At 39.4% G+C, this 17428-nt stretch overlaps 1 protein-coding gene across 6 annotated transcripts in view; it reads left to right on the top strand.

Moving 5' to 3' along the window:
• Nucleotides 1-17428, top strand: part of RNF220 (ring finger protein 220) — a 402605-nt gene that overhangs the window by 371820 nt on the left and 13357 nt on the right. For all 6 annotated transcript variants that reach the window (XM_032218004.1, XM_032218003.1, XM_032218002.1 and 3 more), the window contains 2 exons: nucleotides 6369-6477; nucleotides 7646-7720. In XM_032218004.1, the coding sequence (XP_032073895.1) occupies nucleotides 6369-6477; nucleotides 7646-7720 (184 nt within the window). The remainder of the gene's footprint in view (nucleotides 1-6368; nucleotides 6478-7645; nucleotides 7721-17428) is intronic.

Here is a 17428-nt window from a genome sequence, read left to right as displayed (position 1 = left end):
ATCCAGTCCTCCTACAGCACTCTTCTGGCTGAAAACACGCCACACGGGGCATCTGTGCAGCCCATTTTTGTTCGGAAGAATGCCGCTGGAGGCCAGGGAGGCCAAAAACAGGCTACACAGGGGCCACACGTAGTTTCCCCACGGCCTGTTATGGCCAGCAAAGACACCACAGGCTGGTCCTTTGATATTTTCAAGCCAGCCCCGTGGGAAGCACCCCATGGGACAGATCCCTGTTCTAATGCATCTCTAGGAGAGATAGTTGGACAACAGATCAGAATGCTGTGACTGCTCCATTCTGAGTCCCCTCTGTTCTGGTTATGTGAACCAATGTATAGCATGTGCAGCCTACCCTACTCTTCCCACTGCACACATATAAAGACATCCTAATACTACATAAGAAGAATATGTCTCCTGTGGTGATTGCTGGTAAAAAAGATGGAAAGATTTAGAGAAGCCGTGCTCTGAGTGCTTCCTCTGATTTTTTATTATCTGCTATTATCCAAAATCAAAGTGTTTAATGTATGCAACAAGCCAATTTGAAAACCACAATAGTGATTCAAATAACACTGTCTTTAGTAGCACTGATGATAAAAACATGTTCTTATTATTTCATTTTGCCTCTTCTTTCTTCATTATGATCTCTGTGAATCACAAATATAGCTGTCTACATAGCTTTTATTGGAACATTCCAAAACTTTAAAAATTATGTAAACCTGACCCAAATGTTTTGTGATAACACTTCCTGTTTCTGCCATTTTGTGAACAGTTTCCTTACGTTTCTTCGATTGATTCTATGAAATGCATGTTACCCAGTTTTTTAAAAAGAATGAAGTACTAGCCACCATTGCTTCAGTATAAGAGTAGAATCTTTCCATGTCAACTGCTTCCTCAGTTTACCATGTGTTTTCCTGCCTTTTAGGTGCTGCATATTGTTTAAATTACACATTTAGAATTGTGATGCAAATTCATCTCTCTTCTAAAATAAAATTTAAAAAATTGATCCCAGCTACTAAACTTGGCAACCCCACCCATTCCTCTAATCATGCTGACTCAAAAGCTTCTTACTCTTTGCATTGATTGTTGGTGCCATCTGTGTGCAGTTTGATTCAGGCCTGGTATGTAAGTTTGGAAACAGAGAAGGCTGCGTGCCAACTCCTAGACTCATTCTCTGCTCCTGCAGAGACATTCTGAAACTCCATGTTAGTGAAGGGATAGGGGTGTGAAAACAGCATAATGAATCTTTCTGTACAGCAATTCTGTGGGGAATCTTTACTGGGACCTGGCTAAATGCAGCTTAGAATGCTTTCTTGTGACAGTAAGCTTTCCTGCCATGCCACTGTGATAGAGCATGCAAGTGGAAGAAGAAGAATTCCTCTGTGGGTTGAGCAATTCAACACTTTTGCTTTGCATGAAGATTAAATTAGTCAACAGATAACTCCAAACTTGGCAAGCAGCTGGTAGCATTAACAAGTTGTGCAAGCAAGTATAAAAATAGAGGCTCTTGTGGCACAGAAGGCTTCTGCTTTGCAGATACTCACCCTTGCATGCAGCATTTTCCAAATTTTCAGCTGAGAACATGGAAATTAGGCTGTGGAACACTGCATTATTCATAACTTGGCAACCAGCATCTAGGGCACGTCGCCAGAATAAGCCACCATTATAATTATAGGTGAACAGAATTTTGAATATATGTTTCTAGAAAGAGTACATTAATCAAAATGGAAGGATACCCATTTTCAACATTGGAATTCTTGCCATTTCCTCAATGGAGGCAGCATTCCTTCACAAGATTCCAAATCAGCCTTTTTTCAAGGTTAGATTACAAAGATACCAAGCAGTAGACATTCTTGTGTCCAATGGGAAAGCTAACTTCTATATTAAGTGATTTAAAAAATGTATTCTCTCATTCTGATTCAATTCCAGATGAATAGGGTAGTTGTGTATTGGGCCTATAAACTTAACCCTATTCTGTCTTGGTTGTTCACTGAATATTCTATGTAATTTGTGATTGGACTACTACATTAGCTATGGCCAGTCTCCAATCTGCCGCAATCATTACATAAGCCCTATGTGATACTTAAGTATAGTCGCAATCCCAAAGTAACAAAAACACTGTATATTTTACAGTATGTTTTCTTAATACTGGGCAGAATATGCAGTCCCAAAGGTGAAATGTTCCACTTTAGCAAGTTTGATAGATCTGTTAATTACCCGCTTTCAGAGTAAAGCTACCAAATAACTCTGACTGCTGAAAGAGATCTCTTCTGCATGGCCTGACCCAGCTTGCTTTCTTGCTGCTGCCCAAACTGGAGCACTATCATCTACATTGCATTTAATTAACGAGTTAATTATGGAAAGTTATTGTAAGATGTAAATATTTTGGCTGATAGGAGTGAGCTAGTCAGTGTGATACTTGAGCTGCTTTTGTTACTATACAAAACTGCATGGTTGCCATTGAAAAGAATCCAAATGGGGTAAAGCTTTCATTTTACATATTCTGCTGGTGTTACTGATGTTGATCCAGGCTCTTGATAGTGCAAGTTTTTTTAATGCTTTCATCTCCAGTTTGATTATGTTGTGTCCTCTTAAGACTGCACTGAAACCTGCATCTATACTCACATTTTATTACAACTTTGCCTTGAATATGATTTTTACACATTTTCTGCACATGTTTTTGGTTAACCACAAGACCCGTTTTTTTATATATTTTTCCTTACTAAATGCCAAAACATATTGTAATCTCACAATTATATGCTTTATATGGTATCTAGTAAGTGGAACCATTGAAATAGAAGCACTATAAAGTGGTTTGTTATTGGGCTACTGAAATCATTAAGGTGATTTTTTTTGTGGGTTATGAGAAAACTAGAATCAAAAATTTATTTTGCACATTAGCAAGTTTTAGGAATAAAAAGCTCTGATTCTATAGGTGGAGAAATTGTCAGGCTTACCTAATCGATAGTATATGTTATCTCTGCAGTAAAAGTTTCATGCAACAATATGTAGCCAGGGAACAAGAACTGATATTTCATAAATATAATTAGACACAAAGTATATAGGAATAAAGGCTGGATTTGGGGGAAAGAACAGTTAAAGTTCTTTAAAGATATTTGTATTTTATCAATTGCTGCCTTTTAATATGCTTCTTGAAAGAAAATGGGATTTTTTAAAATTAATCAATTTAAATGTGATGATATTTTAGAAACCTCAGTATAGTCTATCTTGAATGTAGTGAATAAAATGCATAACTGGTTTTTTTTAATTGCACAAAATTAGTCTAGTGTAGTTAAAGTGTGAAAAACCCATGCCATTTCTTGAAATAATTTAAGACTTGCGTTTTTCATAGGTATATTTTCCTGTGCACTCAGATTCATTCAGATCATTTTGCTATACTGAATTATAATCATTAATTATTAGGTTGCCATATACTTTTATATGCCATTTTTTTCTTTAGATTTGTTGTTATTTGTATTTGTACATTTTTATTTGTATTTGTACATGTTTTCGCTTAGAAAAAGCAATCTAACAAATATTGTATGTATTTCTTTATTTATAGAAAACAATTTATTTCGGGGGATCTCGTTTTGATGCACATGTTAGTCACCAGTTAATTCCATGATAAAGTAGTTAGCAAGGAGGGAATTCATTTTCTTATGAAAAATTTATTAGAAGCCCTGAATTTGTTTGAAGCCACAGACCTATAAAAAAAAAAGATTATGTTTAAAGATGGAAAGAATAAAGAGATCAGGTGTTGAATATAGTCCATGAAATTTTATTTGTCTTGCATATATTCAATTCTAAATATATTTTACAAGGCACATATAAATAGCAGGACTATAAAATTTATGAAATGTTGTATATGGTGTGACTATTTATGAGGACGAAGGGAATTTGTATTCTGTTCAAATAAACTTGAAGGGAAATTTATTTTGAAAGCATTCTGAATTCTGAAGCAAAATTGGGATGAAGGCAAATATCCAGTCACTTCTCTTGTATAGGTCTGTGTTCATTCGACCACTTCTCTGCTGCTGGAGCCACAATTATACAGGAGTGGCAAAATTGTAATTTTTTTTTTTACGGGGGATTGAAATTGGACATATTTTACTACTAGGTTGCATTCTGGCTAAGTTGGAAGAGCGGGTTATATTGTTCAGTCTTCCTATATCCCTCCCTTAATAAATGTATATTTAACAATGTCTGAAGCATATGAAGTGATAATAACTAAATCAATACCTCCTTCATTGATTGTCCAGGATCCCTCCAGCGTGACGCACACAGCACTGCAGTAATTTTCCAGTTAACTAGCACCCTGATCTACAATCCTGCTATTGATTGACCATTGTATCAGACAGACACTGAATGGTGTTGCATATGCTTCTATTTAGCCTTTTCATTCATTCATTTATTACTGGACAAGAGTGATCATCTGAGAGACTTCCTGAAACTGTCCAGCGAGAGCTGGACTGTTAGGATTCCTATAAACAAGCTTTTTTCTATTACAGCCTGCTTCTTTCTTTCCAAGCTTCAGTTTCCTTTGGCAGGGCTTCATATCGGAGATGCTGCCTAGCTTAACTTTCTATCCGTTTTCATTTATTTATTTGTGAATCTATTGCATATCATTAAAATAACCCATGAATGTTGTATAGAATAAATCCATGATAAAAATACAATTTTAAAAACCTCCATAAAATAAACACTGTAGTGTCAGTAACTTATAACAGTTACTCATAGAAGGAGAAAGTAATATACAATTAATTCCAGCAAAGCTGACCTCTCTTTGTAGTTTTACCTGCTGAGACACTTTGCTCTTAGGATAATCCCAGTATAGCACACCTGTCCCTTCAGTGTAAGTATAATCTTTATTGTCATTGTACTTAAATACAACAAAACTGGTTTCCCATTCGGCTGCAGCAGTTACTATAGTAAACTGTTGTGGCCCAGCAGGAGCCATTGGAGCTGCCACCAGACTCCGACAGTGAGGGGCCCTATGAGTCGGCTCTGGAGGATGTGGAGGACCCTGGACAGGTTTCCGATTCCGAGCAGGGCGCAGAGAGGCTGGTTGGCCACCAGGAGGCGCCTGAGCCTTGGACCAGTGGGGAGGAGACAAGGGAGAGTGAGCCGGATGCCAGCAGTGAGTTGTTCCTGGATACCCGGCACCGAAGAGCTAATAGGCGTAAGGAACAGTTGCGCAGTTACAGGAGGTAATTGCACTCAGCTGGTGGTCATTAGGCTCCTCTCAAGACTATAAAAAGACTGCTTGTGCACACGCCCCTCTTGCAGAAGTCAACGCAGGAACTAATGTCGGAGAACATTATGGTGAGCTTGGCAGGCTGGATTGCTGTCAAGCCTTATCTGTGCTGGATTGCTGCCCAAGCTAGTGTGTGCCGGTTTGCTGCCAAGGACCTTCTCTGTTAATTAAATGCCATAACTTATCTTTGGCTCGGAGTGTGTGTTGGTGTGGGACGAGGGGGGTCATAACAGTAAACAAAGGAGCCCAATATTAGGAGATAAAATAAACTTACCAAGGTAAAATGTATATATGCCAAATATGTATTTTTACTTAAACTATTTGGTTAGAGCAAATTTATATTTCTGCAGAAAGTTGAAACTATATAGGCACAGTAAGGATGATCCTAAAGAATTGCATCCCCATTCCTTATGCGAAACCCTTGTTTTGGATTACTTGCTCCTCTGAACCATGACAGAGTTAGATTTATTAATATATTAGACAATGGCTGATTCCCTCTCAATCTTTTAAACCTAATACATTTGCAGCACATGGATTTACCCTCTGGTAGATAAGTTTCCTTTTTTTATGAAGTAAAAGTTCTTTATAGAGATATGCTCTGATAGTTTAGCATTGCATTGATTAGCTATTGCAAGAAAGTACTTGGCACTTATATATAAAACAATCCTTTTTAATGCTTATGGTAAAGTTACAACTTTAGGAAAATTTCTCTCTGTGTGGGGATATGATATCGCTTTTTGTGAAATGTTCATTTGCATGATTCTGCTTTTAATGTCAAATTAGCATCAACTTGGCAAAAAGGAAACATACAAAATGTATCAGTGTTTTTTCCCCAAATTTCCCCATTCCAGAGTAAAGTACAGTATTTGCCCACAAGTTCATATATTGTCTACTTTGCTCCTTGACCTTTGCTGTTAAATCTTCTCCTGTGTTGGCTGCCTCAGCTGATTCTCAAGCCTACATACTCTATAAGCTGATTTGATTCTATCTGTTTAATCACTTCTTAAGAGCCAAGATGTACGCTAACTTTATGTGGTTTGCCTACTGCGCTTGGCACATAATGAAATCAGCGAAATGTTTCTAAGAACTCAGCCAGCCCTGACTTTGTCATCTATTTTAGGATTACAGAAGACTCGGCAGTGACAACATTTGAGGCGCTAAAGGCTCGCGTCCGTGAATTAGAAAGGCAGCTCTCCCGTGGGGACCGCTATAAATGTCTCATTTGCATGGTGAGTAGTTTGCCATTCTGGTTATGAATGAGGAAATGACACTATACCTCTACCTTGGCTGTCGCAAAATGGCATCGTTGATAGGATGCACTGCAGCATTATCCACTATTGCTTGATTCTATAGAAAAGCACTTTTTTTCTTTCTTTGAAGTTAGTATCAGTATATCTGTTATAGCACAACATTACTTTAGTTTAATGTATGAGCTTTGATTTTATAAACTATATCACTGTTCATTTGTAGAACATATGTTTATGTTTTTCTTCCTGATTTGCAACATGCAACTTGTTCATTTCAAAACCTGTGATTAATGCTTAAGGGTTCAATTCAGACCATTTACAAAATTATTTAAAAGAGTCCTTGATCGTGGTGGCTGTATGGAAGTTCACAACACAACATTTGGAGAGCAGGAGCTGGAAAAGGCTGTAAATAAAGACCTCCTGCTTATTGAAGTGCTGAAGCTCCCTCTAGTGGATCAGAATCTGCAGATGTTGATATCATTTTGTATACGTCGTGCAGTTTTAAAACTCAGAATTTTTATTTTAGGGGTATTTCATTCTGAGCTATAGCATTATTTTAGGAAATAGTTTTTCCTATGACGCAGAGTACAATTAAGTCTGCATGGAAACTATTATCTCCCCACATCTCCCCAATGGCATGAATGTCAGGTGTCTTAACATTTGCCTTGATCTCTCTAGACACCAAGCACATATATTTGGTGGATATGTGTGTTTGAATGATTGTAACAAGAGTTTGCTTTAAGTATTTGTTAAAGAGAATTGTTAGTATCTTAATGTGAAATTAATCTGTTCAATGATTAATCAATAAAGTCAATTTTTCTCCATTTTTCACAATTGAAGGTTAAAAGTCTCCTTTAATTTGTTCCTAACCTACTTGTAAGCATGCAGCACTATACTGCCCCTGTGTTCTCTTTGGGGTATGATCAAAGGTATATATTTTGCATTTTATTTGCATTTTATATTTACAAATGTGCATCAGTTCACAAATGCATGTAAAATCAAGCAGTGATATGGAGGTCAAACGAGAAAATAAAATTTAGAGATTCGTTGCTTCATTGCATCCTGCCCTGCCCTGCATAATTCCAAATTCAATCAGCAATTTCCATAATTTTATAGTATGTGATACAGTAACTTTACTTTCTTTCTATAGGACTCTTATACAATGCCCCTGACCTCCATCCAGTGCTGGCATGTGCACTGTGAGGAATGCTGGCTGCGGACTCTGGTAAGTCTCTTAGTTTCTTAGGGGGTAGCTTAAATTAAATTCTTTATTTTTCCTAGTTGAAATTACAATTACATGAAAATTCTCTTCAAAATACTATGCTTCTATTTTACTTAATGGGAGTCATTCTCAGTGTTACCTTCTTTTGCATTTGATGGGTTTCTGTCAAAGAACTTAGATCCTATCGTAATAGAAACAAATAGTTCACTTTTTCCCCCCGAGAATGACCTTTGTCTGTTCACAGACATTTTGAGACTGGGAGGGAGAGAGAGAGACAGGCAGAGAGACAGACAGAGAGACAGACAGAGATTTAACAATAAAATTGAAAAATATGATTAAAGGTTCAGTTGTTTTATCTTATGTCTTACCTAGACTACTTCTGAGTCCATCTCAGATACATGTACCAACAGTTTTAGAGCATACAGATTTTCTATCTAATCAATGGATTTTTCAACTCTTTCTGTTTGTACCTTCACACTCTCAGAGATGGTTGGGGAAGCATTCTATTTTGTTTCTAAAAGGTTGAGATGAGACTTTTTTAAACTTTATTTTATTTTTTATTGCATTTTATTTTTAAAAATGTATATGGCTGCCTATTATGTAGAATGATTGTAGGTGGCTGATAACAATCCATTAAACATAGTTAAAAACAAAGGTACCCTTCCCCCTAAGGCGGAATTGCCAGACCAAACATCCTCTCAACTCTCCTCTTAGTCCGGTATTTGGAGGAAGAGCCCGGTCTTCACAGCCCTGCAAGAGGCTGAAAGAGTAGCCATTCCTCTACTTCAAGTGGAAAGGTATTCCAAAGGGCTGGGATGGCCACCAAGAAAGCAAGCCTCCAAGGTCATATCAGATGACAATATTTAAAGGAGAGGACCTGGAGCGCACCTACCCTGTCTATTCCAGTAGGACTGGCAGATACCCTCAGGGAGTGTTGATCCTGCAAGTAACTGACCCTGAGACTCTTAGGGATCTCTGTTCCCTAAGACATAGCCCATTAACTTTGATTGTGCTATCATGCTTTTATCATCCATTTTTTCATTTCCCCATTCTTTTGTAGAAAGCTTCTTTAAATTGGCTTTGCAAGGTAGGCTGTTCTCCTTCAGTGAGTTAATGTAGTGCAGGGGAGATTTCCAACTACAGGTAGTACAAGTCATAATTGATATTGGATTAGAATGTAAAAAAGTATGAATGAAATGTTTTTTTTTATAAGAGTGAAAAATGTGTAAGTAATTTCTTCCTTTCAGTCTGTAGAAATTCTCAGTCATCCAAGTCATGGTGCTTTTTCTGGAGGCAGTTGGGCTTCTTGTTTTTTCTTTGAGGATGTTTAGCTTCTCATCCAAGAAACTTCCTCAGCTGTGACAGGATAGTGGGGAATGGACTCTTCCTTTCAGATTTTTAGTCCTGCTGTACAGGTTTTATTTGTGAAATTGGTACCTTAAATATTTCAAGGCTTAAGCATCCATCCTGCCCTTTACAACCTTTGAATCCCGAAAATCTGGCCAATGGCTCCTACTTTATTTCTGTCTACCAAAGCAACCCTAGGTCCCACATACTGTGGGAATGTGGCCGTTGAGATATCATGCCACATCTGGTGTACCTAAAACACTTGTGCATGCCTCCTTGCTTTTTTACTTGGTTTTGCAAACTAAGTTCTAAATAAAATACTGTGTTTCCCCGAAAATATAACATGTCCTGAAAATAAGGCCATGCCACATTTTTCAGGTGGGCAAAAATATAAGCCCTCCACAAAATAAGCCCCCTGGACAACCCCTCCGGCCAGGCAGAGCGCTGCTCACTGACCTAGCAATATCCTGAAGGCGGCAAGCCAGAGGAACGGGGGGGGGGTAGGGTTGCTTGGCGCCTTCAGGATACCGCTAGGTCGATGAGTGGCTTTGTGCCCAGCTGGAAAGGGGGGTTGCTGGGTGGCTGCTCTCTTGTCAGCAGGCTCCCGAAGAGTCAGGCACAGCTCGGGGGAATGGCTGTGTTGCACTGTTGCAGCAGCGCAACACAATAGCCATGAAGTGACCACGTTCATGAGCAGCCACCTGGCAAACCCCCTTTCCAGCCGGACACAGCACCATTCATAGACCTAGGGGTATCACCAAGCCGCGTGAGCACCTGATCACCACCCCCCGGCTCCCGCAGCTTGGCACCTTCAGAATGCCCCTAGGTCAGTGAATGGTGCTCTGCATGGCTGGAGAGGGGGGTTGCGCAAGCATCTGTTCTACTCCCCACTCATGTGCTTCCCAACCTCACGATAACCTGGCCCAACTCTCCCTGCAGAGCCAGAGCACCACCACCGTGGACACTGCCATCCCACCATAGCTTTTTCTATGGCTTCCAAACCACAGAGGTAGGCTGCCAAGTCTTCTGGCAGTGGCCGCTCTGGGAGTACACTCTATGGTTGTGGGCTGGCTGCTGGCAGAGCGTACTCCCAGAAGGTACAATCATAGAACGTACTCCCAGAGCAGCCACTGCCAGAAGACTCGGCAACCTACCTCAGTGGTTTGGAAGCCACAGAAAAAGTGATGCTGTAATGGCAGCGGCAGCAGGAAGCAGCAGTGGTGCCCTGGCTCTGCAGGGAGAGTTGGGCCAGAGCATTGGGAGGCTGGGAGGAAAGTGAGCAGGGAGCGGAACAGCCGCTTGCACAACCCCCCTCTCTAGCCGTGCAGAGAGCCATTCACTGACCTAGGGGCATTCCGAAGGATCCAAGCCGCAGGAGCCGGGGGCGGCGAACAGGCGCGGCTTGGTGATACCCCTAGGACAGTGAATGGCGCTGTGCCCATCTGGAAAGGGGATTTGCTGGGTGGCTGCTCATGAGCATAGTCACTTCATGGTTGCTGTGTTGCGCTGCTGCCACAGCGCAACACAATCATTCGCCCCTGAGGTGTGCCTGGCTCTTTGGGAGCCCGCTCGCAAGAGAGCAGCTGCCCAGCAACCCCAAAACAATAAGCCCTCCCCTGATAATAAGGCCCAAGCCATATTTTGTGGGTCAAAAGAAAATAAGACCCTGTCATATTTTCGGGGAAATATGGTAGGAGTAATTGGTCTTGTTGCATCCATTATTCAAGCCTATCCACACAATAGCTTATTAAACTAGAATACCTGCAAATCTTTTTTTCCGGCCAGGACCTGAAAATAGTATTTTATTGCCCATGCTCTTTCACTATAATAAATTTAGTACTGACTATCCATAAGGGTTTTACATTTATGGTGCAAATATGTTTCAAAAGAAAGCAGTCCTCAATATAATAATGGCTTGGCTGAGGAATTAATACTCTTTCCTTTAAAAAAAACCTTCATGTCACACTTTGGCAGTGATTTATTATCTTTGTAGAAATGATCCCAAACACCAACACAGTGAAATATATATGAGATAAAAACATGAGATAAAAACTTGTAGGTTCTACAAATAAATTTCAACAAAGATATTAAATGCAAAATTAAAATTGTGAGTCTCAAATGTATAATCTCTCTCTCTTGATTTTTTAAGAATAATTTCCTTTTATCACCATGAAACAAGGAAAAATAAATTTTCTCATCTTGATTTAAAATTTGCCAGGATTATTTTATGAGAAAAAAATATATGCTCCATTGACTAAATTCAAAATAAAACTGGCCAATTAACTCAGCTAATGAAATCATATGATAAAATATGCTGTCTCAATTGAGCTGTATTTTTGTAAACTTTAAAGTTTATTGGTATAGCATCTAGATGAAAATATAGATGCAAGCAAAAAAGTGTTGAAATGCATATACTGCAGAGATTAATTGAATTCAAAAGGAGATGCTTGGAAAAGGAAAAGGGAGGTTATCTTTGGAGTTCTCCTATACATCCTAACCACTCATGGTGACCTGAAATATAGGCCCTTCTACGAATCAAAGAAGTACTGTCTTTTATAGAAAGACCTATTTTGACCCATCTGATAGGACTTTGCTAGAGAAAACAGTATCAGCAAAATTCTAAATAGGGCCACAGTTTCCAAACACTGTGGTGTAGCCCCATGGGGTGCGATAGGAAACTCACAGTGATGCCGCAGAATATTTCACTGCTTAATAAACAGAATTGTTAATGAGTTTGCTGCAGCTTCCCAGAGCACCAGGGAACTGCTGGGGGCACCCTGAAAAATTGCTAAGACACTAAGGGAGATGTGAACCAAGAATCTTCTGAAATAATAGTATAATAACATTTCTACCTATACATTTTGGATTTATTTAAGTAAAGCATTGGTATATACATAACATCTATATCCTTAAGATGATACTATTAAAGGATACCAGTTGGAATACCTATATTCCAGTATATTCCAGGTATTCCAGTTGAATTTATTGTTCAAGATTGATTCTAATTAGGCTCTTGCTGATTAGAAAAAAAATTCAGCTCTATTACCTACAGTTGAAACACTGTTTCTTTTGGGGGAGAAATGAGAGAAGAACGAAGTTTAATGTGGTGCTTTATCACATTATTTGTGGCCTAGCATTCAAAATAGGGAATTAAACTGTGGAATGGAAATGTAGCTACTCACCTGCTCCTCAGCCCTCGTTTTCTCCTCATAGCTGGCAACATATTGCAGGAAACATTTTGTAAGGCAAGTGCTGTTCTCTTGCTCACTTTTTAAAAAATCACTCTTTCTGCCTGTGTTCACGTTTCTAATGTAACTATTAAAATGTAGCCTGAAGACAGCAATGAAAAGCCCGGGATGCCTCCGTGCTGCTGTGTCTTGATCAAAGTCAAATCTGTGTAATCTTGTTAAAGCTGCCCTTCCCTCCTCCTTTTCTTTATGAATATGATGGTATATAGCATATGCACCATATTGCTTTCTTGTAATTAAAGTATGTCCTTTTATTTTGGATACGGAAAAGACGCCTGTAATTTGTTCTTAACACAAATGAGGAACAGTGGGCAGAGCCGGGGTGGGTTGATTTAAAAATGGTCATATATTGCCTTGCTCTGGAAATCGATTTTCCTCTTGGTTAGGAAAATGTACAATCTTATTTGTACATGTGGAAAAATGTGCTCTAGAAGGGCAGCGTATTTCCTTTGTTGTGCAAAAATTTGTTGCACTTGGTAAAAGTTAAAGGGGAAAAAGAGACTGGAGTAGTGAGCTTGGCACGCTTGAACATCTTCTGGACATCTGCCATTCTTTCACTGTTAGGGAAAATTTAACTTTTATCTTTTAGTTTTATATGGCTAGCTAAATGTTTGCTTGGACAACGGTGTAGCATAGTAAAGAAAGTAGAAAGCAAAGTGGACAAGACATTCACAAAAATTGGATAGGGCTCCCAAAATTTAAGTTACTGTTGGGAAGCAAACAAGGTATTCACTAACGCATGCTAATTTCAAGCATTTCTTATCCTTTGTTTGCTTTTCTGGCATCAGATGTTAAATGCATGAAGTAATTTCTCTTAAGTATAAATTTCACCTCAACAAGTACAAAAATATTTAGCTGTTTTCTATGGAATACAACAGATCTGTTATTATTTACATGGTAATGATAATACACTGATTCAATAATACACTAATCCTGTTGATGATGTTACCTAGTCTGGTAATGAAACATTCAGAACAGGAAGATAATACACTGAACCCAATTCTATAATTGTTTACTAGTTATTCCCATTCCCTATAATCAGTTGTATCCTCTATTTCAAAAACAGGCTATAGAAGTAATTTGGGGAAGAAGCGGCATTGGTATTCCCCGTTTGTAGAAAATGACATTTGTACAGTAGTTGAAAAGCAAGATTCACCAAATTCTAGCAGACTTCCCGCTTAGGATTTGCATCAACTTAAAACAGAATTATATGGTAGTGATACAGTTCATTCAGCACATTCATGCCCTTAACTTGACAGTATAGTTGGCACAGATTCTACATCATGCCACTGCTGTCCATTACTTCAGTAAGAAACCTCCTGAAAATGTAAAATTTGAGGACACAATGAAGTAATTGAATAGTCTTATCTTCCTTAAATTTTTCATATATTTTGTAGTTTGGATAAAATTTTTGAAAATTGAGAATTGTAGCATTGTGACAGTGGAAGCATCACCTGCAGATTAATTCGGATGACAATATTAAAGAATAAAATGCCCAGATTCTCCAAGAAAAAGGCTTTGGTCATGGACACATGAAATGAAAAGGGTTCATTTGAAGCCGCTACAATGGTGTCTACATCAAACTGCACATTAATAGATGATATCATCATGGAAATAGTGCTATTAAATATGATCTCAGTTTTTACTAAATGATAATGTCACACATTTCACTATTTGCCCTCTTAATGCAGAGCAGACATTAACAACTAATAAAGTTGTACAAAGCATCTTTATTCTTTAATTCTATCAGTCTATCAGTAAAATTCAGAGCCAGGGAGAATCAGAAAATGAAGGCTATTAGAATTAAAAATACCTTGCCAATAAAGGAGAATGAAATGTGTTTGACCCACTATCCCTCATGTCAGTCCATGAAGATTCAGAAGGTCACAAATTTGATCTAACCAGGACTACAGTTGTAACCCAGATGAAATCAAGGAGAGAAAGTTAATTCCTTGAAGCCTGGTTTTCCACCAATAAATCAATAGACACACTAAGGTCGACCCAGTCTACCAATCGCTGAGAATGAAAGAACTGCATCAACCAGTTAGCACAGTGGTCAGCAAACTGCGGCTCTGGAGCCGCATGTGGCTCTTTCCTCCTTCTGTTGCGGCTTCGTCATCAGTCAGTGCCACAAATTTGAGAGGAGCTTCTGGTGGGGGGAGGGGAGGAGCACAATGTGTCAGGAGAAGACTATGGCAAGGGGCGGGTTTTCCAGTTGTCTCCACAATTGATAGGGCTTTCGGTTATGACAGGTAAAGGAAAAAGTACGCCACGCTAAGAGGAGACTGTATGGTGGGGGAACTGAACTTCCAGTCAGCTCCAGAATTGAACAGGGGGCTTCCAGTTAGGACCTTTGTGGCTCCCGGTGTTTTCTTTTCTGTGGGAAATGGGTCCAAATGGCTCTTTGATAAGTTTGCCGACCCCTGAATTAACATTTAAAAAGTAGCAGTTAAAACGAACAAACAGACATCCCAATATGCAGCAACAAAATTAAAAATCCATCAGCTCACAAGAAATCAGACCACATCTCAGTGACAAGAGCCAGCCATGCAAACCTTCAAACAAGCCAAAACCAGACCATGACTAAGAAGCACCCACATAACAACTCTAATCCTAATCTGCATTACACAGACAATACTTAACTACAGCCCAGCAACAACAGCCAGCCAATCAAACAGTCAGAAATCAGACCATGACTCAGAAATATTCAGACTAATTTGCATCTCATAAAATGGTATTTAAAGACCTGTGTTCTGACAGAGGAGCATAATTCAAAACGCACTGACGATGTCTCCTTGAATGGTGATGAAATGTTTGCAACCAAATTGCTAAGCTCGGAACTCAAACCAACAGCCTGAATAAAGGAGAATATTTGAAACTCAGGGTTGAAATGAGTGCTCATTTCTTTTCTTTTTTTAATGTTCAAATGTTTTATTTCATTTTTCATTTTCATTTCATACATTCACGTATATACTGTGCATGATTGAGGCCATATAACATTGAGCAATAAACACAACCCTCCTTGTATTCCCCAAAATACAAAACCAATATAGCGCTTCAACCCTCCATACACCCTTTCTTTCTCCCCCCTCCAACTTTCCTTTCTCCCCTCCAACATTCCCCTCTCCTACTTCCCCTCCCACTCTAACGCTCCTTTCTCCCCCTCCCTTCCATCTCACCCTCCTTCCATTCCTCTCTCGCTCCCTCTCTGCCCCTCCCTCTTCTTTCCCTCTGCTCCTCACTTTGGTGTATTTCTACTATTCATCAATATATTCAGCTTCTTATTTTATACTAAAATTTAAAAAAAGGCAACAGTATACAAGTGCATTCATGTTGTTTTAAAAACTGGCACAAACTATATTTTCCCCCTCCCCCCCTCCCCCCTATGACCCCACCTCCCTTCCCCCCTTCCGACTTCCCAGAGCCCATACCCGGTATAGCTTTTTATCAAACACAGTCTAGAATGTATTAAAACCAAGTAAGTTAAGAAAAAAGAAAGAAAGAAGAAGTGATAAAGAAAAAACAGGGAAAAGAAAAAAGAATAAGAAAGAAAAAGTCAGTAAAATCTCTGCATTGAACTCAGCTTCTTACCATTACACAAACTTGAGCAGTTTACATTGTTCCTAATCTTAATTAATTAATTACCTACAGGATTTCAAAATCACTGTTCCCTCTAAGGTGCGCGCCTGCGCGGCCGCGCACATGAAAAGAAAAGACCGCGCAGGACTTTTTAAGTCCCGCGCAGTGATTTCCACAGGCTCCGGAGCTGGGGAGGAGGTCCTTTGCAGGCGCTGGCCAACTGGCCCTGGACTTGTTTTGATGACCACGGGGCGACTGACAGTAATTGTGAAGCCCCAAAGCCCCCGCCACCACCGGACTAACTGCTGCTGCCTTCTCCTCCTCCAACAGCACCGCCGGATTTGCTGCCCGGCGCTGCGGCTTTGACGAGCCTTGAGGCTACGGGAGCCAGCCAGTAGGAAGGCAGCGGGGGGGCGGGAGCAGGAAAAAAGGCCCCGATGGCTCCTCAAAAGCACGGCGGTGGAGGAGGGGGCAGGGTAACGTGGAGCTCAGGTGCTCCGAGCAGAGGGGGAGCCGTGGGAGCTTTTGCAGCTTCACCTCAGCCGCAGCGCTGGGCAGCAAATGTGGTGCTGTTGGAGGAGGAGGAGATGGCAGCAGTTATTCTAGTTGTTGCAATGAGCAATACTCATTGCTTCCATTATTATCTTCATGCCTGAAAGATGACCTTTCCATTTTAAAAGTTATTTATGGAAAAAAGCCCAGTATTCATTTCAGGTTATGTAAGTAAAGTTAGATAGCTATAGAAAGTACAGACTAATATCTGTTTATATTTTGGGCTGTCTAAGGTCTTATTGCAGAATATTCCTAAAAAAATGACAAGAGCTTCCCTTATGTCTCCTATCATTATTATTATAATTTCCAAAATGCCAGAAGAGTAGTTGAGTGCAAGGAATTGAAAAGAAAGTCATCCAGCCTTGATTGAAAGGAAAAACTGAACATAACTCTATACAATGAAATGCCAGTAGTGTTTAAGCTTGTTCATGTTCCAGCAGAGTGGCTTGCTAAAGTGACTGTTTCATGTAAATTGAACTGAAGTTGTCCATTTAAAGTTGCATGTGGCAATCTAAGCATAGTGTCTTACATTCTCTTACAGCCCATATCAAATATTTATCCCCATCCAAGATGGATGATGGTCCTCTAGGAATAATGTATAAAATCTGGAGGAGTTGAGAGTATTATCTTAAGATGCCATCCTTTGTTTGATCTATATTGGGATTTTTAGGGTTGACAGGTTTCTACTTGATGATTAGACCCATCATTCCAACTTTGTAAGAGATGCTGGTGTTTATTATGAATGGCTTTAGGAGGTTGTTCTTGTTTTGTGGAATTTGTACCCTAACCTGCAGATCTTTAGCAATTCAAACTATTTTCTAAAAGCAGCCTTACTTGATCATATTTGTACATTGTTGTTGGCTGGTTTCAAAGAAAATACAGGAAATCATCAATTAGATGTTATTTGGTTGAATACAAGGATTCCTGATTAATACTCCAACTTCAGACAGGACTGTTTTAACTGTAACATAAGGCAATGGGTTTC

Source organism: Thamnophis elegans, chromosome 5 (genome assembly GCF_009769535.1).
Source record: "Thamnophis elegans isolate rThaEle1 chromosome 5, rThaEle1.pri, whole genome shotgun sequence".
In the NCBI taxonomy this organism is placed as follows: domain Eukaryota; kingdom Metazoa; phylum Chordata; class Lepidosauria; order Squamata; family Colubridae; genus Thamnophis; species Thamnophis elegans.
The sequence above is the reverse complement of the archived record's forward strand: the minus strand, read 5'-3'. Positions and strand labels throughout refer to the sequence as shown.